Source organism: Diplotaxodon limnothrissa, linkage group LG19 (genome assembly GCF_057381915.1).
Source record: "Diplotaxodon limnothrissa isolate DT_005_m linkage group LG19, D_limnothrissa_male_GT1.1, whole genome shotgun sequence".
In the NCBI taxonomy this organism is placed as follows: Eukaryota; Metazoa; Chordata; class Actinopteri; order Cichliformes; family Cichlidae; genus Diplotaxodon; species Diplotaxodon limnothrissa.
The window spans coordinates 10990010-11014086 of record NC_140614.1 but is presented as its reverse complement, the minus strand read 5'-3'; the positions used below and the strand labels follow the sequence as shown (position 1 = coordinate 11014086).

Below are 24077 nucleotides of genomic sequence, written 5' to 3'. Positions count from 1 at the left end.
GGTAAATTTCTGGCGACCGTGGAGACACGTCACGAATTCACCACCAGCAGTTTCTGCATGTACGAATTGAGCCACTTCTGCCTCTCCATGGAGGTAAGCAGCTTGCTCTTCTCCCTGAAAGCCGCGTCGTCGGCCACCACCAGGTTCCTCTTCGCCATCCCGGCTCCCGGAGACGACCATTCTGCAGGCCACGCCCCCTCCACACTACAGACAGAAAACAACACAGTGCACCACTGTTTAAATGGGAGAGTCAATTTTTCCCCGTTTAAGTTTGACTGTTTGTTAATTTCATAATAATAACAACAATAATAATAATAAACCAGTCTTTATTTTTCTATCCAATCAGACTGCTTTGTACAGATAGAAGAGTCTCCCCCTGCTGGACGCTAGAAAGAATGCAGGTTTAATGTTTTTCATCATTGTCCTTCTTTCATATACAGTCTATGATGTTTCATTATGAATTTATCAGTTTTGCCCAGCTGTACCTTGTCTCCGCCCCCTCTGGAGCAAATAGCCACGCCTCCCTCATCAGTCCTGCTTTGCTGTTGGCTGCTGCTCTAAGGCCGGGCGCTGACATCATTTGGATGCTCCAATCACGGAGAGAGATGGAAGGGTAGAGGACGTCCCAGTCGACTCGTTTGTGTTCCTCCGAATCTTCCAAACTTCTGCGATTGGACGAGATCACAGTGACATCACAACGTCATGTAAACATCATTCACACGGCACCCTCAGGCCTCCGTAGGAGGTGAAATCCTCTTTCCAATGTCCGGCAGAGTGTCTGGCTCATTCATTGGTTCGGAGCGTACCCACCTGAGAGGAAGGCGAGGCTGAGGGAAGCCAGACGTCAGCAAGATCATACCCAGAATGCAAAGCAGCGGGACGCACGTGCGGGGAAAAACAGGAAGCTGAGACATCCTAAAAACAAACAGAAGAAGAATTTTCAGTTTCATGAAGCTCGTTGTGATTTCACGTTGCAGCGCCTCCTCCGGAGAATGATGGTCACTGATGTAATTCCTAAACATTTTTATTCTGCATTGAGGACCAAAGTCTGGCTTCAGGTGTGCGCGTCACGTGTTTCAATCTGAGGCTGACAGAGCGGCTGTAAACCACGGCGCCCTGACCCCGAGGTCACCGCTCGCCTCTGGCTCGTTATTTCTCAGGCGACCGTGAAACAGCGAGTTTGAGCCCTAACGAGGAGCTTTTGGTGCCTGGAAGTTAATCGGGCTGAGCTGACCTTTAACCCCGGAGACACCTGTTTGGCATGGCTGTCGTCTCTCTGCAGCGGGCTGACATGGGCACGTTCTTAACATTGATTTTTCTTTTCATTATTGTAATATTGCAGGATTCACTGGCATTGTTTTCATAACGACGACAGCTTCGTGACTTTTTCATAGACCGCAGGTGTCATTTTTTTATCACCGTGGCAACGCTTCCGCAGCTTTCATGAAATATTATTTCCTCAGTCTCTTCAGCACATATAATAATAATAATAATAATAATAATAATAATAATAATAATAATAATAATAATAATAATAATAATAATAATAGTGATTAAATCACATACAGTTAAAAGCGTTTGATTGTTCGGGCGTGATGACAGGCGTCACAGTGACAAAACAAACATTAACGATGATTCAGACGAATGTTCTTAGATGTAAACAGCGGTGATGAAGGAGGCGGCGCCGTCACGTTATACTCAAACTGGGCTCATGTAATCCATTACTCTTTTCACAGGAAGTCGAGTGATGTCACCACTGTGGTGTTTTTTAAATGTAGCTTATTTGACTTATTCGCCTGTGCAGGCGGACACGGACGCTTTTTATACTCCAATCAAGTTAGTTCAGCAATCATGAAGACGTATTCTGATTGGAGCCGATGTGTGCCGTCACGCCTCCGCCAGTTTCACCCTGATCTGATGCCGGACTGAATTTGGCGGCACTGTGAGGGACTAACCTGATCTTAAATTCAAATTTTATTTGTCACGTACACAGTCATACACAGTACGATATGCAGTGAAATGCTTGGACAACTGCTCGTGACCTAAAGAAAACAAAAAAGGAAAAGGCTATGAATAAGATAGGAAATAAATATGAAAAATTAAAAAGGGTAAATTTTACTAGGAAGGAATAAAATATAAATTAAGGTTAAAAATGAAATAACTGTACAACACAAATTAGAATGAAGGGTAAATTTAACTGGGAAAGAATAAGATAAAATATATAAATTAAAGTTGAAAATTAAATAACTGTACAACAAAATACACAATATAGAACTATATAAGAATGTATGAAGAAATATAAATAAATATATACACAATAACAGCAGCTGTACAAGTATTAACTGGAAATGAAGAATGTAGTGACCAGTGTTGTGCAATCCACATTATGTCTTATTTCAGTGCCAGTTTGGCACTTCTTACCTGCTGCTCAGGTGTCGCTGTGTCTCCTCGGAGCTGCTCGCGTCACTCGGGGAGAGAAACCAACCAGAAACTGAGCAGAGCTCCAGGCGACTCTGTCCCAGCCGCTCAGATTTCTGCTTCCTGTCAACACAATAAAGTTTGAATAGAAAGAATAGATCCTCACTCGTGCTTCTTGGTTGACGCTTCGCCCTGTGCAGATGAATGGTGGTCTTTCATACTTATATACAGCTTACTGTGGAGGGTCTGAGCCCCCCCCCCCCACACACACGCGCACACACACACACACTGAAGCATGTACACCCCTCACCAGATCAATCCAGCTGTGGTTCAGTGCCGAGGACGCCGTTAGCTTGTTAGTGTCCCGTTTCAAAGACTGTTAGTCACGGTGCTGCTGCAGAGGGCCAGCGTCCTCATTACAGAGCGTGCGTGTGTGTGTGCATACGTGCAGGACTGTTCATTCGTGCCAAACAGAGAAGCTTTATAGGACGTGAGAAATGTTCTCTCTGGAATAACAAGAAAATAAATCATCATGAAAAACAGAAAACGCGTTCATAAATAGAGACACACACACCTGTCTGAGCTTCCTCCACACTGACAGGTTAACGAGGCGTCCTTATCCACGGTGAAGGCCACTAACACAAACTGTGGGCGATGTGAGCACAGACGTTTCCTGCGTGGCGCTGAAGCACCTCAGATCGTCAAACGTGTCCCAGGGATGATTCCTGCAGGACGTCCCAGAGTTACTGAGGACCACAGCGTCCACGTGCTGCTAGAGGACGGTGGCATCAAAGGTGTTTCAGGTCATTTTACCACAGAGGACCTGCTCCGCCCACCTTCAGTCCCACCTGTCTCCTTTCCCGATCAGCTCGCTGTTGCTGAAACTTCCCGCCCTCCAGTGTGCGGCTGGTGTTTCAACAAACCTTCATATTAATAGAATCTATATTTTATATCAGCGGCCCCCAACCCCCGGGTCACCGTCTGTGAGAGTTGAGGCTCGGGTGTGAAATGTATGTTTTTCAGGGTTTTATCGGTTTTTTAACGTTAACTCTGTTTCTCTGGGTCTGTTCTCGTGTGTTATGAATAATACTGGTTTTATTTGGTTGTATTCATCCGTGAACCTTTAAAGGCCGGTCTGTGAAAATATTGTCGGACATAAACCGGTCTGTGGCGCAAAAAAGGTTTGTGAGCGCCGATTTATATTATTGATCAAACTTAGGCAGAAAATTAAATGAGTCATGATGAGGGTTCCTGATGTGCTCACACTGAGCTTACCTGAGTTATGTGTTTGTGTCTGTGTGTGTTTGGTGGGTCATGAAGCACAAAGATAAAGGTGAAAACAGATTCTGACAGGAAGCTCGTCTCCTTTTAAGGAGCTCGTTATGGGCGCTGCTGGAAATAATGACCACAGACAGGAAGCAGGTGTCTAACACCCTCACAGGATAACGAGCAGCAGACGCCGAGCGTGAGCCTCCTCGCCGTGCCTGTGCTCATCAGAAATCCCCGTCGCCGGATTCTGCTGGAAATGATATTTAGGCACTGATCAGACTGGAGAGATGTAGGTGAATCAGGGCGTAGGTGAGTCCTGTTGACTCCATCGTGGACCAAACGCTGAGTGCCTCCTCTCAAAGCTGTCACATGTCACAGACTCTCTCCACCGTCCTGCACGTTTGAACTCTAATTCACTCACTGATAGCAGTGGTTACCATAATTCTGCACGCACACATTTTTATTTGAAGTCATTTATTCTTTAATTCTCTTATTTAGAAAATGGGGAAACTTGAGCTGTGAGAGCTGCAGCTCCTGTCTGTGGATCCTGTGCTGATTCATGTGACGCTGAATCTTCCCAGATATCAGCGGCTGCGAGGTTGTTGTACCGTCAGCATTTCTGCTGCTTCATCAGTGTTGGAGTTGTTTGGATGGAGCCTTCGGTCACTGACAGGTCGCCCCCTGGTGTCAGCAGTGCGCCTACAGGACTGGAAAGTGCAACAAAAACTTCAAAATAAGAGTTGTGTTACCAAAGCGGTAAAACTCTGAGGATCTTGTGACCCAGCGAGAAACATTACAGGACACAGCATTGGTAACAGGCGCTTTATTAACAGCAGGGACAGCGTGAGATGACTTTTGGAGTGTGGTTGGGTTTTGTTTGAGGACGAGACGTCAGAGTCTACCCGACCACAGAGGGATCGAGCGGGCCTCAGACAGTCACCCCTAACTCAGCCAATCACAATATCTCATTTTTACTAAATACTATTCCAGGTCTTAGAGAAAATGATTCGCATCGTTTCCAAAAACTTGACTTTCCCTTTCGGTTAAATTCGTCGCAGAGAGTAGCATCGTGTATCCAAAGGCCATAAACAGTACAAACATGATCATATATGTGGATGCTAGCATTACATGTGAGTCCTGCCGCAGTGGGCGGGGTTCCAGACCCCTGCCCGCTGTGAGCTCAGTTTGTCTTTGTTTTCTTGTGTTTTGTCGAGCTGCTCGTGTTTCGCCATGGCTGAACTTCCTGTTGTCCTGCGTGCTCTCGTCCACGTCAGGCTTCGAATGACACCTGAGGTGGAAACGCTTCATTTTTGCTTCCCTCCTCTCAGCATCTCCGCTGCTGCTGATGGGGGAGGAGCTACAAGCTGATCAGGCTCTCCTCCTTCACCCTGGGCTCCTCGGTGTCAGCGGGCGCCATGTCTGCAGGGATGAAGCATTCTGCAGGTGGAGCCGGCGGCGGGTCAAGGGGACAGGTGCGGCGGGGCGGGGCGTCGGTGGGTTGATCGGCGGGGTGATAGACGAAGCAGTAGGCTCCTGGCTGGCAGCCACTCTTCACGCTGAGGGCGAGCTCTGTTTGGGCCACGGGGTGATGGATGCCATCGATGTACACGCTGAGGGTGTAGGAGTCTGCAGAGGAGAAACACGAGTCACTTCCTGCTCAGACAGGAACCAACATGTCCAAACTGGTCGCAGCATGGCAGTAAAAACCAAACCAGAGAGGAACACATAGTGTCCTCCATCGCCTCACAAAGCAAGAAACAGCCAGCAGATTATTGCAAGAAAGCCAACGCAAAGTCGGCGAGGGAGCTGGAATACACGGGTCAGCAGACAGAACACAAGAGAGGTGGAGTGCAGGCAGGGCGGAGCGGGTGGAGGGGGTGGAGATGAGCGTGACACAAGGACAGCAGCAGGAGGGAAAGAAGGTTTAAAGGTGGAGACGGTGGAGCTGAAGGTGTTCACTGAGAGTGAGCAACAGGGGCCGCTCAGTCAGAGGGTCTGAGCATGTGCAGATGAGGGAGGGTGGAGGATGAAGATGGAGCAGAGGAAGACCTCAGAGTAGGTTCATGGATGCAGAAGAAGGACATGCAGAGGAGGATGCTGGGATAGGAGGAGATGGATCAGGACCGGACGTCTGGAGCCTGGTTTGATTTTCTTACTCTTCTCTTGATTGATAATATTTTATTTCAAAAAGATGAACCTCCAGGTGATGCTGGAGTACATCGAGCAGGTCGGACGATGCCTCTGATTTTTATCTTAGAACTATCGTTAACCAAAACGACACAATAAGAAGAGACGATCTCAAAAACAAGGCTGCAGCCACCTGCCAGGAAAAAACTGATTGTTCAGAGGTTGCTTTGAATATTTTCACTTTTCCAACTGGAAGTAGTCGCAGTGACCTGGGGTCACCCGGAGGTTACGCATGTAGCTCCCTCTGAGTAACCCCCTGTCAATCACACGGTGACTGCACAGGTTGCCTCGTGGGTGCAAGCCTGTCTCCACTTAACTGCAGCCACCGTGACGCAGATAGGTGACCCCAGGTGGGCAGGGATAGCTCAGTAGGTAGAGTGGTGGCCCCATGATTGGAAGGTCGGGGGTTCGACTCCACTGAACGGCTACCCTGAGGTACCCCTGAGCAAGGTACCGTCCCTACACACTGCTCCCCGGGCGCTGCACTGGTGGCTGCCTACTGCTTCGCTGGGTGAATGGGTTAAATGCAGAGGAACTATTTCCCTATGGGGACTAACACGCACACTTTTACTTTTTTTAGGTGAGAGCTGGCAGTGCACCAACAGGAAAACCCAGAGAGCCAATCTGCTGTGTGTGAAGAGCTTCATCTGAGCAGATGTGTGCTGATGTTCACTGATTCTGACTGCCAGAGGAAGAAAGCTGCTTTGCGTTGTCCCCGCCGTGACGGCCGACGTGGGGTTACCTTGTTCGAAGCGTGCGGCGCACTGCTCAGAGAGCTGCTGGATGGTGGTCATGGGGAGGACGCCCAGAGTTTTGGGGTTGGCTCCGATCTCGGGGCAGCATATCGTCAGGAAGTCCTGCAGAGAAGCAGAGAGGTCTGAGCGCTCACTCGCCTGCATACGGTTTTTTGTAATGTACAGAGATTTGTTTCTGGATTCAGTTTTGGTTTTATCATTGCGTGTGTCCCTGAGTCTTCTGTTACTTTGAGTTTCCTGTTTTACTTTGACTTTTAGTTTGACTTCCTGCCATGTGGTTATCTTCACCTGTGCTTTGTCTCAAATACATCCGTTAACTAAATGAGTTTCAGGTTATTTTAAACTCTGAGTGTATTTTAGCTTCAGCATCGGATTTTCTGGTTTAAGTTTAGATTTTTTAACAGTTTGAAAACATTTTAATTTCATTTTTTAATAATAAAATTAATATTTTTTTAATTATTGTAACGTGGAGGATGTCTGCCAGAAACACAGTTTAGAAGTTCAGAGCAGATATTACAGTCCACACAAACCACAAACAGATTCACTAAAACCTCCAAACTGACCAAGACTAGAGCTACAGAACTCACGGAGTACCTCAGGGTTCCCTGCTGGGTCCCTTTCCTTTGTCTAACAGCCGTGTTTTTACCAGGCAGCGGTCGACTGTCTGAGAGATTCTGCCACAGTTGGAGATTCTTACAGTCTCGCATGCAGCTGCAACGTCTTTGCTTTGAGCGGAGAACATCTGTCTTCTTACGTAGTTTCTAAATCCTAAATTTAGTTACTTTACAAATGATTTCACCGAGATGCCGTTTGAGGTGACGTTGAATCTTATAACCTTGTTTAAGACCTTCCAGTAATAATTCTCACACTTAGACTTTTACTGTGCACACATGTGGCTCCTCCTCCTTGAATCGCTACCTTATCGTGGTGGAGGGGTTTGTGTGTCACAGGGATCCCAGGGGCTATGTTGTCTGGGGGCTTTTGCCCCCTGGTAGGGTCTCCCATGGCAAATTGGCCCTGGGTGAGGGACCAGACAAAGAGCGATTCATAAGACCCTTATGAAAAGGACACCGAGGGAACAGTTTACCCTGCCCGGGATAGGGTTACCGGGGCCTCGCCCTGGAGCCAGGCCCGGGGAGGGTGCCCGAGGGCGAGCGTCTGGTGGCCGGGCCTTAGTCCATGGGGCCCGGCCGGGCACAGCCCGAAGAGGAGACATGGGCCCATTCTCCCGCAGGCCCACCACCCGCAGGAGGCGCCATAGGGGTTGGGTGCATTGTGTGCTGGGTGGCGGCCAGGAGCGGAGGCCCTGGCGGACTGACCCCCGGCTGCCAAGACTGGCAATAGGGACATGGAATGTCACCTCTCTGGTGGGGAAGGAGCCTGAGTTAGTGCGTGAGGTTGAGAGGTACCGGCTAGATATAGTCGGGCTCACCTCTACACATGGCTTGGGCTCTGGAACCAGTCTCCTGGAGAGGGGCTGGACTCTGTCTCAGTCTGGAGTTGCCCTTGGTGAGAGGCGGCGGGCTGGGGTGGGTATCCTAATATCCCCTCGGCTTGCTGCCGGTACGTTGGGGTTTTTCCCGGTGGACGAGAGGGTTTGTTCCCTGCGCCTTAGGGTCTGGGAACAGGTCCTGACTGTCATCTGCGCTTATGCGCCGAGTGGCAGTTCAGAGTACCCAGCCTTCTTAGAGTCCCTGGGGGGGGGGGGGTGCTGGAGGGTGCTCCACCTGGAGACTCTGTTGTCCTGCTGGGAGACTTCAATGCTCACGTGGGTAACGACAGCGAGACCTGGAGGGGCGTGATTGGGAGGAACGGCCTCCCTGATCTGAACCCGAGCGGTGCTCTGTTATTGGACTTCTGTGCTAATCACAGTTTGGCCATAACGAACACCCTGTTCGAACATAAGAGTGTCCATAAGTGCACGTGGCACCAGGACGCTCTAGGCCGTAGGTCGATGATCGATTTTGTAATCGTATCAGCAGACCTGCGACAATATGTTCTGGACACTCAGGTAAAGAGAGGGGCTGAGCTGTCAACTGATCACCACCTGGTGGTGAGTTGGATCAGGTGGCGGGGGAAGACGCTGGACAGACCTGGTGCACCTAAACACGTAGTGAGGGTGTGCTGGGAACGTCTAGCAGAGGCCCCAGTCCGCGAGATCTTCAACGCACACCTCCGGCAGAGCTTCAACAGCATTCCGAGGGAGACTGGGGACATTGAGTCCGAATGGACCATGTTCAGCGTCTCCATTGCCGAAGCTGCTGCATTGAGCTGCGGCCGCAAGGTGGTTGGTGCCTGCCGTGGTGGTAATCCCCGAACCAAATGGTGGATACCAGAGGTGAAGGGAGCCACTAGGCTGAAGAAGGAGTCCTATCGGGCTTGGTTAGCCTGTGGGACTCCGGAGGCAGCCGACAGGTATCGACAGGCCAAGCGGGCAGTGGCTGAAGCAAAAACTCGGGTGTGGGAGGAGTTCGGAGAGGCCATGGAAAAAGACTTTCGGACTGCCTCGAAGAGATTCTGGCAAACCGTCAGACGTCTCAGGAGGGGAAAGCGGTGCTCTACCTGCACTGTGTATAGTGCTGGCGGAGCGCTGCTGACGTCGACTGAGAAAATTGTCAGGCGGTGGAAGGAATACTTCGAGGACCTCCTTAATCCCACTGACACGTCTTCCGAGGAGGAAGCAGAGTCTGGGGATGAGGGGAATGACCCGCCAATTTCCGGGGGCGAGGTCACTGAGGCAGTTAAACAACTCCTTGGTGGCAGAGCCCCTGGTGTTGATGAGGTCCGCCCCGAGTTCCTGAAGGCTCTGGACGTTGTAGGGCTGTCCTGGTTGACACGCCTCTGCAATGTTGCGTGGAGATCAGGGGCAGTACCTGTGGACTGGCAGACCGGGTGGTGGTCCCCATCTTTAAGAAAGGGGACCGGAGGGTGTGTTCCAACTACAGGGGGATCACACTCCTCAGCCTCCCTGGGAAAGTCTATGCCAGGGTGCTGGAACGGAGAGTTCGTCTGTTAGTCGAACCTCGGATACAGGAGGAACAATGCGGTTTCCGTCCTGGTCGCGGAACACTGGACCAGCTCTTTATCCTCTCCAGGATACTTGAGGGTGCATGGGAGTTTGCCCAACCAGTCTACATGTTTTTTGTGGACTTGGAGAAGGCATTCGACCGTGTCCCTCGGGGTGTCCTGTGGGAGGTGTTGCGGGAATATGGGGTGTCTGGCCCATTGCTACGGGCCATTCGATCCCTATATAACCGTTGCAAGAGCTTGGTTCGCATTGCCGGCAATAAGTCGGACTCGTTCCCGGTGGGTGATGGGCTCCGCCAGGGCTGCCCTTTGTCACCGGTTCTGTTCATAATTTTTATGGACAGGATTTATAGGCGCAGCCAAGTGGCGGAGGGCTTTCGCTTTGGTGGCCTCAGAATCTCATCTCTGATTTTTGTGGATGATGTGGTTCTGTTGGCTTCATCGGGTGAGGGCCTCCAGCTCGCACTGGAACGGTTCGCAGCCGAGTGTGAAGCAGCGGGAATGAGGATCAGCACCTCCAAATCTGAGGCCATGGTTCTCAGCCGGAAAAGGGTGGAGTGCCCACTCCGGGTCGGGGATGAGTTCCTGCCCCAAGTGGAGGAGTTCAAGTATCTCGGGGTCTTGTTCGCGAGTGATGGGAGAAGGGAGCCGGAGATCGACAGACGGATTGGGGCTGCAGCTGCAGTAATGCGGACGCTGCACCGGTCCGTCGTGGTGAAGAGGGAGCTGAGTGTAAAAGCAAAGCTCTCAATTTACCGGTCGGTCTACGTCCCTACCCTCACCTATGGCCACGAGCTGTGGGTAGTGACCGAAAGAACGAGATCGCGGATACAAGCGGCAGAAATGAGCTTCCTCCGAAGGGTGGCTGGCCTCTCCCTTAGAGATAGGGTGAGAAGTTCGGCCATCCGGGAGGGGCTCAGAGTAGAGCAGCTGCTGCTCCACATCGAAAGGAGCCAGCTGAGGTGGTTCGGGCATCTGACAAGGATGCCCCCTGGGCGCCTCCTGGGTGAGGTGTTCTAGGCATGTCCCACCAGGACACGCTGGAGAGATTATATCTCTCGGCTGGCCTGGGAACGCCTTGGTATTCCCCCGGATAAGCTGGAGGAAGTGGATGGGGAGAGGGAGGTCTGGGCCTCTTTGCTTAGGCTGCTGCCCCCGCGACCCGGCCCCGGACAAAGCGGATGAGGATGGATGGATGGATGGACACATGTGGCTCCTCCCACCGTCCACAGACATGCAGTCAGCAGGTCTGAATGTGATTGGCTTGCCTTGGTGGGTACCAGAGGAAGGGGGTGCCTACTGGGGTCAGCGGGGGAGCTGGCCCTAGGGAGGGGCATCCTCCCCTCCCTCCTTTTCCTCCCCATCCCCGGCTACCTCCCTCTTCCCGCTCCACCACACTCACCCACACAGGTAGGGCCTTGGGGTGCGGGTGTCTCACCAGGGTGCAGGGGAGACATTCCCCCCCCTCTGTCCCCTTCTGGCCACCTGTGCCTCAATTTTATCTCACAACTTAGACATCCACATTACTTACACTCTCATAACACACACATATATACAGTGGGGCAAAAAAGTATTTAGTCAGCCACCAATTGTGCAAGTTCCCCCACTTAAAATGATGACAGAGGTCAGTAATTTGCACCAGAGGTACACTTCAACTGTGAGAGACAGAATGTGAAAAAAAAATCCATGAATTCACATGGTAGGATTTGTAAAGAATTTATTCGTAAATCAGGGTGGAAAATAAGTATTTGGTCACCTCAAACAAGGAAAATCTCTGGCTCTCACAGACCTGTAACGTCTTCTGTAAGAAGCTTTTCTGTCCCCCACTCGTTACCTGTATGAATGGCACCTGTTTGAACTCATCATCTGTATAAAAGACACCTGTCCACAGCCTCAAACAGTCAGACTCCAAACTCCGCCATGGCCAAGACCAAAGAGCTTTCGAAGGACACCAGGAAAAGTATTGTAGACCTGCACCAGACTGGGAAGAGTGAATCTACAATAGGCAAGCAGCTTGGTGTGAAAAAATCAACTGTGGGAGCAATCATCAGAAAATGGAAGACATACAAGACCACTGATAATCTCCCTCGATCTGGGGCTCCACGCAAGATCTCATCCCGTGGGGTCAAAATGATCATGAGAACGGTGAGCAAAGATCCCAGAACCACACGGGGGGACCTGGTGAATGACCTGCAGAGAGCTGGGACCAAAGTAACAAAGGTCACCATCAGTAACACACTACAACGGCAGGGAATCAAATCCCGCAGTGCCAGACGTGTTCCGCTGCTGAAGCCAGTGCATGTCCAGGCCCGTCTGAAGTTTGCCAGAGAGCACATGGATGATACAGCAGAGGATTGGGAGAAAGTCATGTGGTCAGATGAAACCAAAGTAGAACTTTTTGGTATAAACTCAACTCGTCGTGTTTGGAGGAAGAAGAATACTGAGTTGCATCCCAAGAACACCATACCTACTGTGAAGCATGGGGGTGGAAACATCATGCTATGGGGCTGTTTTTCTGCCAAGGGGACAGGACGACTGATCCGTGTTAAGGACAGAATGAATGGGGCCATGTATCGTGAGATTTTGAGCCAAAACTCCTTCCATCAGTGAGAACTTTGAAGATGAAACGAGGCTGGGTCTTCCAACATGGCAATGATCCAAAACACACCGCCCAGGCAACAAAGGAGTGGCTCCGTAAGAAGCATTTGAAAGTCCTGGAGTGGCCTAGCCAGTCTCCCGACCTCAACCCCATAGAAAATCTGTGGCGGGAGTTGAAAGTCCGTGTTGCTCGGCGACAGCCCCAAAACATCACTGCTCTCGAGAAGATCTGCATGGAGGAATGGGCCAAAATACCAGCTACTGTGTGTGCAAACCTGGTAAAGACCTATAGTAAACGTTTGACCTCTGTTATTGCCAACAAAGGTTATGTTACAAAGTATTGAGTTGTATTTTTGTTATTGACCAAATACTTATTTTCCACCCTGATTTACGAATAAATTCTTTACAAATCCTACCATGTGAATTCATGGATTTTTTTTTCACATTCTGTCTCTCACAGTTGAAGTGTACCTCTGGTGCAAATTAATGACCTCTGTCATCATTTTAGGTGGGGGAACTTGCACAATCGGTGGCTGACTAAATACTTTTTTGCCCCACTGTATAGGGCCTTGAGGGTAGGCACGTTAACGGCGTCCAGTGGACGGTCTGTGTACTCAAACCTACCTCTGGTGCCGGTGCCCACCTCTCAATTTTAAATCCATGTAGACATTGAGGGTTCTCGGGAGGGGCCGTGCTAACACCTGCTGCTCTCTAGCAGCAGCACCATGCTCTCCCTTGTTTTAAATGCACTTTAGAGCAACACGCAGCAACACTACACCTGAGCGGGAGGAGGAAGGTATGGGGTCTTCACACACCCCCGTTCTCTACTAGCCATCGGGGCGGGGTGGCTGGGAGGAGATGTTGACTGTCCGATTGGCCTCCCTGCTGCTGCGGAGCCTGGGACGGTCTGCTTGCCTCCACCTCGGGGGGAAGGGTAACATCTCTTGGGTCTGGGTGCTGTTTCCCCCTCTGGGGGCGAGGGTACCTGGACCCGGGGTATAGAGTATGTTTGGGGAGTGTGATTGTGTGTACATGTCCATTTATGTCAATCCTTACGTTGGGTGAGTGCTGAGTGTTTGTATATGTGTGCATGAGGGTGGGAATGCATGTTTGTGTCTGTGTGTGCCTGTTTGTCTGTGTCTATATGTCAGGTCGGGTCTTAGACTCCACCTCTCTGGGAACTCCCAGGCCCTCCAAGGCCTATCTCCCCTCACCACACTCCCTGCCGGTGACTGATGCCCTCAGGGGTCGGTGCATTGGTGGTTCTTGGTGTCCGGGGCTGGGCGCTCAGGTATGTACCAGCTCACTCCCGGTGGCTACTTGGCGGGGCCTGGCGCCTGTTGCTCGGTCAGGCCTCCTCCGGGGTGCGGGGGGCCCTCAGGCCTCCGGCCTCTGGGCCTGCGGCTCGGTTCACTCTGGCACAGCTGGCTGCCGGCAGAGCCGGCGGGCACGCCGGTGCAGCCCCCTCTAGCTTCTGCTCGGTGGCTACTGGGTGACGCCTCGTCTGGGGATCCTCAGCCCTTCCCATGAAGGTGGCACGGATGCCCCTCCGGTGGTCCTCCTTGGGCTCTCGCAGTCTGGGGCCTCTGGATGTCTGGGGCCTGGATCTCCTCCATGCCTGCTTCATGCCCTGGGGCACGGGGCTATGGCTCTCTACATCCTCTTGCAGACCATTACATGTGGAAACCATTTGAATACAAGCGCTGATCCACACAGGTGTGCACACGGGTGTTCACTGCTCGTAGACTTAAATTACACCTTTCTTGGCTGCTACTTCAAAGCACATTGTGCGCTGTCTGTCCTGCGTGCTGCACAACAACATTGAATATTTAGTATTTACTGCTGTTTGCACTTAGCTAGATTAATGCGATGGTGTTGTGTTTAGTACACTCAACAAAAATATAAACGCAACACCTTTGTTACTGCTCCCATTCCCCATGGGATGGACGTAGAGACCTAAAAGTCATTCCAGATACACAATATAACCATCCCTCCCAAACAGTGGTCACAAATCAGTCCAAATGTGTGGTAGTGGGCACATCTGCTATATTGAGATAATCCATCCCACCTCACAGGTGTGCCACATCAGGATGCTGATCTGACATCATGAGTAATGCACAGGTGTACCTCAGACTGCCCACAACAAAAGGCCACCCTGGAATGTGCAGTTTTGTCTCACAGCAAAATGCCACAGATGCCACAAGCAATGAGGGAGCGTGCAATTGGCATGCTGACAGCAGGAATGTCAACCAGATCTGTCGCCCGTGCATTGAATGTTCATTTCTCAACCATAAGCCGTCTCCACAGGCGTTTCAGAGAATATGGCAGCACATCCAACCGGCCTCACAACCGCAGACCTCGTGTAACCACACCAGCCCAGGACCTCCACATCCAGCAGGTTCACCTCCAAGATCGTCTGAGACCAGCCACCCAGACAGCTGCTGGAACAATTGGTTTGCACAACCAAACAATTTCTGCACAAACTGTCAGAAACAGTCTCAGGGACGCTCAACTGCATGCCCGTCGTCCTCATCGGGGTCTTGACCTGACTCCAGCTCGTCGCCGTAACAGACTTGTGTGGGCAAATGCTCACATTCGATGGCGTCTGGCACGTTGGAGAGGTGTGCGCTTCACGGATGAATCATGGTTCACATTGTTCAGGGCAGATGGCAGCTGAGAATGTCCCAGTTCTTGCATGGCCAGCATACTCACCGGACATGTCACCCATTGAGCATGTTCGGGATGTGCTTGACCGGCGTATACGACAGCGTGTACCAGTTCCCACGAATATCCAACAACCTCGCACAGCCATTGAAGAGGAGTGGACCAACATTCCACAGGCCACAATTGACAATCTGATAGACTCCATGCGACGATGTGTTGCACTGCATGAGGCAAATGGTAGTCACACCAGATACTGACTGGTTCTGGGTCCCCAGACCCCCAATAGCGCAAAAAACTGCACATTCCAGGGTGGCCTTTTGTTGTGGGCAGTCTGAGGTACACCTGTGCACTACTCATGATGTCAGATCAGCATCCTGATGTGGCACACCTGTGAGGTGGGATGGATTATCTCAATATAGCAGATGTGCCCACTACCACACATTTGGACTGATTTGTGACCACTGTTTGGGAGGGATGGTTATATTGTGTATCTGGAATGAATTTTAGGTCTCTACGTCCATCCCATGGGGAATGGGAGCAGTAACAAATATATTTTTGTTGAGTGTATGTTGCTTTGGTTTTTTTGCTTGTTTTCTATTCTTTCTCTCTCAACGGGTGATCCAGGAGATTTTATTTTATTTTATTATTATTTTTTTCCCTTTCTCACTGTCCCTCTCCCCTTCTGTTTTTCATTTCCTTCCTCTTTCTTTCTCCTTTTCCTATCTGTCACTCATGTCTGTCCCGTCTGTAACAACTGAAAATAAAATAAAATAAAAAATAAAAACAAAGGTCGATCAAATGGACCAATATGGCAATGCCACGATGATCCATTTGGCAAAATAAATCCATTGGATATCCTTGTTGGTCCTCAGACAACAATTCTGACGGCTAAAGAACCAAATGGGACATGCCAAAAAAAAAAAAGAATGTGATTGGCTGTCTGTCTCAGTGTGTTGGCTCAGTGATAGGCTGTCACGTGCTGTGTTTTATTTGAGTATTCTGATTACACAAACACAGTCGTATTTGCTTGATTAGAGTTCTTATAGATTTTTCACTTTTGTTTTCATTCTATTTACTTTTACTTTGTTTAAGACTTTAGTTTTTTTCGTTTTAGATGATTTCAATGAATATTGTATTTGTGAGGCAAGATTTAAGATATCAGTGCAAATATTACAATATGAACTTTTAGAAAGCAGAGTCAAGTTCATAAATGTCTCATCAGGCAGGAAACTTTACTTATTCAACAACAACAAAACGAAGGATAAGCCTCTATCATTTTATTTTATTTCAGTTTTTTAAAACTGAAATTTTCAGTTTGTGTAATTGTATTTTTTTTAAAACAAATATTACTCTGTGTGTGTGTGTATACCCGTATTGATCCCTGAGACGTGCGCTCCTGGTTGAATGTGCGCCGTCTCTCCCAGCGGTGGATCGAGTCCTGGACCTCTCTGCTGAGCTGGCGCGTCGCTGACCTCTGCTGGTCAAATGTCTTAATGTGCTCCAGCGCCCCGTAGGTGGTGGTCAGGTAATAGGAACCTGCACACACACACTCAGTGATTTCAGTGACATGATCAGCACACAGATGAGTGTGTGTGAGTATTTTCGGCGTGGGTTGGCACCTTCTCCCAGCGTTAGCGACGGGTCCATCAGCTCCATCATGTACTCTACATCCAGCTGCAGGGCGCACAGGTTGGACCGGGCCAGGACGTACATCATCACAGGCAGGAAATCATCAGCGCCATGGGACCGCCCTGCAGGGACAAAGGGAAATCTAAACCTGCACTTTATTCTTACAGTCAGCAGGGGGCTACTCTGCTCTCCACAGCTGGTTCGCACTGATGCGCCTCAGTCGCATGTTTGTTACTCCACGCCTCGCTCACCAGGCTCAGTTTTGAAACAGAGCGATTGAGGCTCGATAACCGCAGGGTACATAACTATACGCTGACCTCCAGATATTTATTAATCTGCACTTTTTCCTGTACATGTAGTTTAATAATGTGGGGGCGGGGCTTAAAGCACAGCTGGCGATGCTGACCTGGACAGCTGATAGACATGGAGTCGTAGATGATCTTGCAGGCCTTCAACAGCTGCTCGATCTTCTTCTGAGGAGAATACTCCTGATGGAGGTTGTTTAGTTTGATGCTGATCTTCTCCATAGACGAGGCCTCAGGGACAGCCGTGGTAATTCCTAACGCCGTGGTGGTGCTGCCGAGGACTACAGACTGACACACAAGAACACAAACACCATCAGCATCGCAGAGGACGCTCCTGCTGCTGCGCAGGGACTGCAGCAGGCCTGCAGGTGCATGCATGAAGGATAAAAACAGGTGAAAAACTTTAAAAATTCAAAGAAAAGAGTGACGGTCGAGGTTTCATTTCATGGAGGCAGCTCGCTGCACCACCTGGTTCTGGGCCAGCTGTTTGAGGCCGCCGTTGCCCGTGTGCAGCTTCTCCAGCCTCTGATAGATGGACTCCTTCAAGGGCTTCAGGACGCTCTTACACAGAGCAGCTTCCACAATGCTCTCTGCAGGCACAAGATCAGAGTTAAAGTAGAACGGCTGACGTCACCGTTTATTTCTTCGTAACCACAGAAACGATGACGTTGTGCGATGTTCGAGGAAATGACTGAGCTCAAACTTCCCCGTGTGACCTCCACATAATGCAGTCTAAAAATAAAAAGCTGTGAGTTACCGAGTTTGTCCTGCATGTACTGGTGCTGCGGCTCCAGCATGGCCTGCAGCTCCGTGCTCTGCAGCAGGTAGCTCTTCAGCTGAGTCATCATCTGTCGGATCTCCTGCAGCATCTCAGTGGAGGACGAGTGGCTCGACATCGTCTCCAGGGTGAAGGCGCGGTGCTCTTTCACCTAAACACACAGACTGGTCACATGACGTGGCATCCAGGCGGCGCGTGGCTGAGCTGAGGGTTTGGGTGGAAGGCTTCCGCCTCTGCGCACTCACCAAGTTGCCAAAGTAGCTGAAAGGGTCCCTGGCGAGCTCCACAATGCGCTGCGTGAGGCGGCGCTCGTGACTGATGAGCCCGGTGAGGACGGTTGACAAACGGTAGCGGGCTTTGTCCAACATCACAGTGGTGGAGGTTCGTCTGACGGCTGCTTTGGGGCTGCGACTCTCTGCCAGGCGGCTGGAAAGAAAGCAAAGCCTTTAGTTTGAGCTCACCGTATCTGTGCGACACCTGACGCTTGCATGAACAAACTTTCTGCACTTTACTGCGATTTCCTTTTGACCAGCATGATGGTGCAGCAGACTACGAGCTCCAGTCCTTACTGAGACATCCTGCACAGAGGAGTGGTGTTTATAGGTTTCCACACTGACCTCAGAAGCTTTGATGATGTCAGCTTTACAGAGAGGTGTGCAGCCTGAGAACCTGAGACCATGAGTCTGTCGGGGGGGATCGGAAGTGTTTCAGAACGTGTTAAAAATGTCGCGTAAAGTCTGCTGTGGTCTGAAAGGAGCTGCACAAAATCTGAAACCACAGGATGACCAGCTGAGGAAGCCTCATCTCTCCACTCTATCACAACATTCTTGTAAATCTGTAGCTGCTGCAGCTGCATTTAAGGTGGATGTTTGTTGCTAATCTCGTTCTTCAGCCTGTTCAGAAGTATCTGCAGGTTTTTGTGCTTCGCTGATCAGATGTGGTGTGCAGCAGGGGTCTGCGCTGGGACCCTCTGCTTCCTGATGTTAGCTGTAAACATGCAGTCACCCGCCGTGCAGTCAGCAGAGGCTGCGCTGTGTGCAAAACCCAGATAGTAAATGACTGCAGTTTCATTTTGGCCTATTGAAGCTTGACTGCATGATGATAATAGTTGACCTTGGTGTTATCAGCCGAGTCCATGGACCCGGCTGGCCTAGCCTCTGGGTGTCTGGCTGTGCTGATATCAGCCACAGCCTGGTTACTGTCCGGTTTAAGACCCACTCTACATGGCAGTGGAATAAATCACAGCAGCATGTGGTTCTCATCCTGTTTGGACTTTGAACTTTAAGCTTAAACCAAACCAGCGCAATAAAAGCAAAGTTTTATTTTGACAGAGAACAGATTTATGATCCAAAACTTCCAGAACCATAAACTTGCAACATCTGGCACAGCCACCTGTCTGACCTCCTGATCTCCATGACCTGTGCATGTGCACAGGTGGATGTAGGCGGGGTCTGAGAAAGAGGCGGTAAATGATGGCCCAGAGGAACAGTTAGTGGTTAAACTCAAAATGCACGACAGAGTGAAACTGATTTGTTTTTAACGTTTGCTGTCTGCAGGGAAAATGCTTTTGTTTTTGTTGCAGTTCCATCAGTGACCAGTAGGAGGCATGCAGCCAGGCCCAGGTGATGGGCTCAGGCGTACCTGTGGTTTTGCTCCAGTTCCTGGTTCAGCTCTATGTCTTCTTCTGTGCTGCTGGTGGAGCTGGAGTCGGGCTGGGTTGCCAGAATAGCGCCCCCCTGTGGCGAGTACAGCGACACATCCGGCCGCCGTGCTGGGGATGGAAGGGGCACTTTGATTGGAGCGCTCTGATTGGCTCCTACGTGCTGGGACGCAGGTGAGTCGGGTGAGGTGGGTTTCCTCCTCGGTGGAGGTACTGGGCGGGACGGTTTCTTTCCCGGCGGGGGGCACGGTGGGCTGGCTCTCACTTTGTCCTCCTTCTCCTCCTCCTTGCCTTGTCCTTCTCCCTCCTTCTCCTCCTCCTCCGCCGCCGCTTGGTGCTGGTCCTTGCTGTCCTGCTCAAACAGCAGACCTGATTTACTTCTCCTTTTCTCCCCCTGCTCTCCTCCCTCCTCTCTGTCGGCTTTCTTTGCAGCATTTTGTCCCTTCTCTCTCTCTGTCCCTTCTCCAGCCTCTCGCTCAGAGCTTTTTCTGGAGGGAGAGGTGCGACAGAGAGGAGCAGGAGGCAGAGGGGGAGCAGCTCGGCCCTGCGGGGGGACGGGAGGCCTCGACGGGTGAGGTGATGTCAACGCTGACTTCCTCTCTTCTCTCTCCACTACTCCTCCCCTTCCTTCCTCTTTTCTCTCAGCTTCAGGAGTTGCAGAAGACAGCGGCTCAGGCGAGGGGGGAGGAGGGGAGAAGAGGAGTCCCATCCCGGCCCCTGAGCCCAGACTGGGGGGGCGGGGTGGGGCGCGCTTATATTTAAGCTCAAAACTTGTTATGGTTTGACCTTTGACCTGCGTGCTAGGCTTCTGTGAGGCTTCTCCGTTGTGCAGGGAGGAGGTGATGCTCTGATTGGTGCTGATGTTGTGTTTGGATGTGGAGGAGGAGGGGCTCAGGTCTTTGCTCGTGTCTCTGGGCCGCTCCTCCACAGGAACAGAGTTCACGTACAGATACATGTGGGTCTGATCCAACATCAGGTCCTGATTCTCAGCTCGCCGGTTCAGGTCAGACGTCCAGAAATCTGCAACGCGAAGAAGAGTTACTCCCATTTACATGATTTCATCACCATCATTATCATCACTTCCTCTTCCTGTTACAACACAGTGGTGTTTTTGTGTAGCATATCTAAAAGCTTCATTAAAAGCGTAGGAAAACTTATTTCTTGTGTAACACAATGCAAAACAATTTTTTTATACAGCACCAAATCACAGCAAGTTGCCTCAAGGTGCTGTATTATTGTAAGGTAGACCCTACAATAGTACATACAGAGAAAAACCCAACAATCATATGACCCCCTATGAGCAAGCACTTTGAAGGAAAAACTCCCTTTTAACAGGAAGAAACCTCCAGCAGAACCAGGCTCAGGGAGGGGCGGGGCCATCTGCTGTGATTGGTTGCGGTGAGAGGATTGTTTGCCGAGCGTTATCCAAAGCACACTCTCTTTTGATTCACCTGCTAATTTTATTAACAGTATTCACTCACTGTGTCTTTGGGGTCTTGCTAGCTTAGCTTAGCTCATAGCCGACTCGTTAGCACCAATGCTACTTCACCTGTCCCTCCTGCACTTTCTTGCTCATTGTGTCAGATGTTTAGTTACTCCTCGGCCTCCTTTAGCAGTAATGATACTTGTAATAAATGCAGCATATTTGCAGCTCTGGAGGCCAGGATTACTGAATTGGAGACCCGGCTTTGCACCCATCATTCACCCGTAGCTAGCCAGGCCCTTGTAGCTGGTGCAGCCGAAGATAGCGTAGGCCCTGCTAGCTGTTCCCCGGCAGACCCCAAGCAGCTGGGGAAAGGGGGCGGCTGGGTGACGGTGAGGAGGAAGCATAGTCTTAAACCATTTTTCCCCATTCTGCGACACACCCGCCGGGGGTCAAACTCTGGTAATTGGTGATTCTGTTCTCAGACATGTGAAGCTAGAGACACCAGCAACCATAGTCAATTGTCTTCCAGGGGCCAGAGCAGGCGACATTGAGGGAAATTTAAAACTGCTGGCTAAGGTTAAATATAAATTCAGTAAAATCATAATTCACGTTGGCAGTAATGACACCTGGTTACGTCAATCGGAGGTCACTAACATCAATATTGAATCCGTGTGCAACTTTGCCAAAACAATGTAGTTTTCTCTGGTCCCCTCCCCAATCAGACCAGGAGTGACATGTTTAGCCGCATGTTCTCCTTAAATTGCTGGCTGTCTGAGTGGTGTCCCAGAAACGATGTGGGCTTCATAGATAATTGGCAAACCTTCTGGAGGAAACCTGGTCTTGTTAGGAGAGACGGCATCCATCCCACTTTGGATGGAGCAGCTCTCATTTCTAGAAATATGGACAAATTTATTAAACCCCCCAAAATATGATTATCCTGAGTTAGGACTAGGAAGCAGAGTTGCAGTCTTACACGCCTCTCTGCAGCTTCTCTCCTCCTGCTACCCCCCCCCCCCCCCCAAAACCCATCTCCATAGAGACTGTGTCAGCTCCCAAACAGACAAAAAACAAACTAAAAACCAGCAACAAACAACTTAAACATAAACACAAAGAAAGAACAATACAGTATCCACATCTGAACCAAAGAGTAAAACAGTGAAATGTGGATGATTAAATATTAGGTCTCTCTCCTCCAAGTCTCTGTTAGTACATGACTTAATAATTGATCAACAAATTGATTTACTCTGCCTTACCGAAACCTGGTTGCAGCAGGATGATTATGTTAGTTTAAATGAATCAACACCCCCGAGTCATTCTAACTACCAGAAATCTCGAAGCCCAGGCCGAGGGGGCGGTGTGGCAGCAATTTTTCACACCAGCCTATTAATCAACCAAAGACCCAGACACTTTTTAATTCATTTGAAAGCTTGATGCTTCGCCTCGTCCACCCCAGCTGTAAACTCAGAAACCAGTCTTACTTGTTATCATCTATCGTCCACCTGGGCCTTACACAGAGTTTCTGTCTGATTTCTCAGACTTTTTATCTGATTTAGTTCTGAGCTCAGATAAAATAATTATTGTGGGTGATTTTAACATCCATGTAGATGCTAAAAATGACAGCCTCAACATGGCATTTAATCTGTTATTAGACTCAATTGCCTTCTCTCAAACTGTAAAAGAACCCACCCACCACTTTAATCACACTCTAGACCTTGTTTTAAGATATGGCATCGAAACTGAACATTTAACGGTGTTTCCTGAAAACCCTCTCCTGTCTGATCATTTCCTGATAACATTTACATTTACAATATTTGATTACACAGCAGTGAAGAGTAGACTTTATCACAGTAGATGTCTTTCTGAAAGTGCTGTAACTAAGTTTAAGAATATAATCCACCCACTGTTATCATCTTCAATGCCCTGTACCAACACAGAGCAGAGCAGCTATCTGAACGCTACTCCAACAGAGGTCGATCATCTTGTTAATAATTTCACCTCCTCACTACGTACGACTCTGGATACTGTAGCTCCTGTGAAAACTAAGGTCTCTAATCAGAAGTACCTGACTCCGTGGTATAATTCTCAAACACGTACCCTAAAGCAGATGACTCGTAATCTGGAGAGGAAATGGCGTGTCACAAATTTAGAGGATCATCATTTAGCCTGGAGAAATAGTTTGCTGCTTTATAAGAAAGCCCTCCGCAAAGCCAGAACATTTAAATACTATTCATCACTGATTGAAGAAAATAAGAACAACCCCAGGTTTCTCTTCAGCACTGTAGCCAGGCTGACAAAAAGTCAGAGCTCTTTTGAGCCAACAATCCCTTTAACGTTAACTAGTAATGACTTCATGAACTTCTTCACAAATAAAATTTTTATCATTAGAGAAAAAATTACCAATAATCATCCCACAGATGTAATATTATCTACAGCTACTCTTAGTACCATTGATGTTAAGTTAGACTCTCTATCTATCTCTAATAATAATACTACTACTAATAATAATAATATCTAATAATCAGCTATGTACCACAGGCCTTCAAGCTGGCTGTAGTTAAACCTTTACTTAAAAAGCATCTCTAGACCCAGCAGTCTTAGCTAATTATAGGCCAATCTCCAACCTTCCTTTCATATCAAACATCCTTGAAAGAGTAGTTGTCAAACAGCTAACAGATCATCTGCAGAGGAATGGCTTATTTGAAGAGGTCAAAGGAGCTTGCAAAGAAAAGCGTCTGGACTTCTATAAGTTGCTTGAAGACGTTTCACCTCTCATCCGAGAAGCTTCTTCAGTTCTAAGGTCAAATGGTGGAGAGTCCCAGATATAAACCTAGTGGGAGTGACCCCCCACAGAGGGACAAAAGGACCCCCTGATGATCCTCTAATCGCCTGAGCCAAGGTGTGAAACTGGGCGTGGGTCCCAATCAGCCAGAGTTTCGGGTGAGCTCATTGTGAAACCTGGCCCCACCTTATCATGCGAATTCCTGAGGTCAGATGGCCCAGGATGTGAGTGGGCGTTAAGGCGTCTGGGAAGGGATCTCAAAACTGGATTATAGATGGCAGAGAGTTGGTGTCGTAAACCCCCGCCTCTGTTCAAAGATGGTCGCTCACAGTGGACATAGATGGCTTCTTTCACTCCTCTTTCAAACCATCTGTCCTCTCTGTCCAAAATGTGAACATTGGCATCCTCGAAAGAGTGACCTTTATCCTTAAGATGCAGATGGACTGCTGAGTCTTGTCCTGTGGAGGTGGCTCTTCTATGTTGTGCCATGCGCTTGTGAAGTGGCTGTTTGGTCTCTCCAATGTAGAGGTCTGGGCATTCCTCGCTGCACTGTACAGCATACACCACATTGTTAAGTTTGTG

At 49.5% G+C, this 24077-nt stretch overlaps 2 protein-coding genes across 2 annotated transcripts in view; both read right to left on the bottom strand.

The window, feature by feature from the left end:
- Positions 1-29: 29 nt before the first annotated feature.
- On the bottom strand, positions 30-914 carry pth2 (parathyroid hormone 2). The gene is made up of 3 exons (XM_085343065.1): positions 811-914; positions 486-665; positions 30-204 (listed from the first exon to the last, which is right to left on the bottom strand). The coding sequence occupies exons 1-3, from the start codon at positions 912-914 to the stop codon at positions 30-32; spliced, it is 459 nt and encodes a 152-aa protein (XP_085199191.1).
- Positions 915-5044: 4130 nt separating this feature from the next.
- Positions 5045-24077, bottom strand: part of rin3 (Ras and Rab interactor 3) — a 30261-nt gene continuing 11228 nt past the window's right edge. The window contains exons 6-14 of the mRNA XM_085343039.1: positions 19272-20310; positions 17876-18056; positions 17610-17781; positions 17321-17442; positions 16954-17140; positions 16538-16669; positions 16288-16454; positions 6617-6731; positions 5045-5313 (exon numbers count right to left, since the gene is read on the bottom strand). Of these exons, the coding sequence (XP_085199165.1) occupies positions 5045-5313; positions 6617-6731; positions 16288-16454; positions 16538-16669; positions 16954-17140; positions 17321-17442; positions 17610-17781; positions 17876-18056; positions 19272-20310 (2384 nt within the window). The remainder of the gene's footprint in view (positions 5314-6616; positions 6732-16287; positions 16455-16537; positions 16670-16953; positions 17141-17320; positions 17443-17609; positions 17782-17875; positions 18057-19271; positions 20311-24077) is intronic.

What these genes read in the sequence shown, in the direction of transcription:
- pth2 (XM_085343065.1), bottom strand. Translation starts at nt 914, where the DNA reads ATGTCTCAGCTTCCTGTTTTTCCCCGCACGTGCGTCCCGCTGCTTTGC. An exon ending in CAGCCTCGCCTTCCTCTCAG is followed by an intron (nt 666 to 810) that starts GTGGGTACGCTC and finishes GTCCAATCGCAG; the next exon opens with AAGTTTGGAAGATTCGGAGG. An exon ending in CCAGAGGGGGCGGAGACAAG is followed by an intron (nt 205 to 485) that starts GTACAGCTGGGC and finishes TTCTGTCTGTAG; the next exon opens with TGTGGAGGGGGCGTGGCCTG.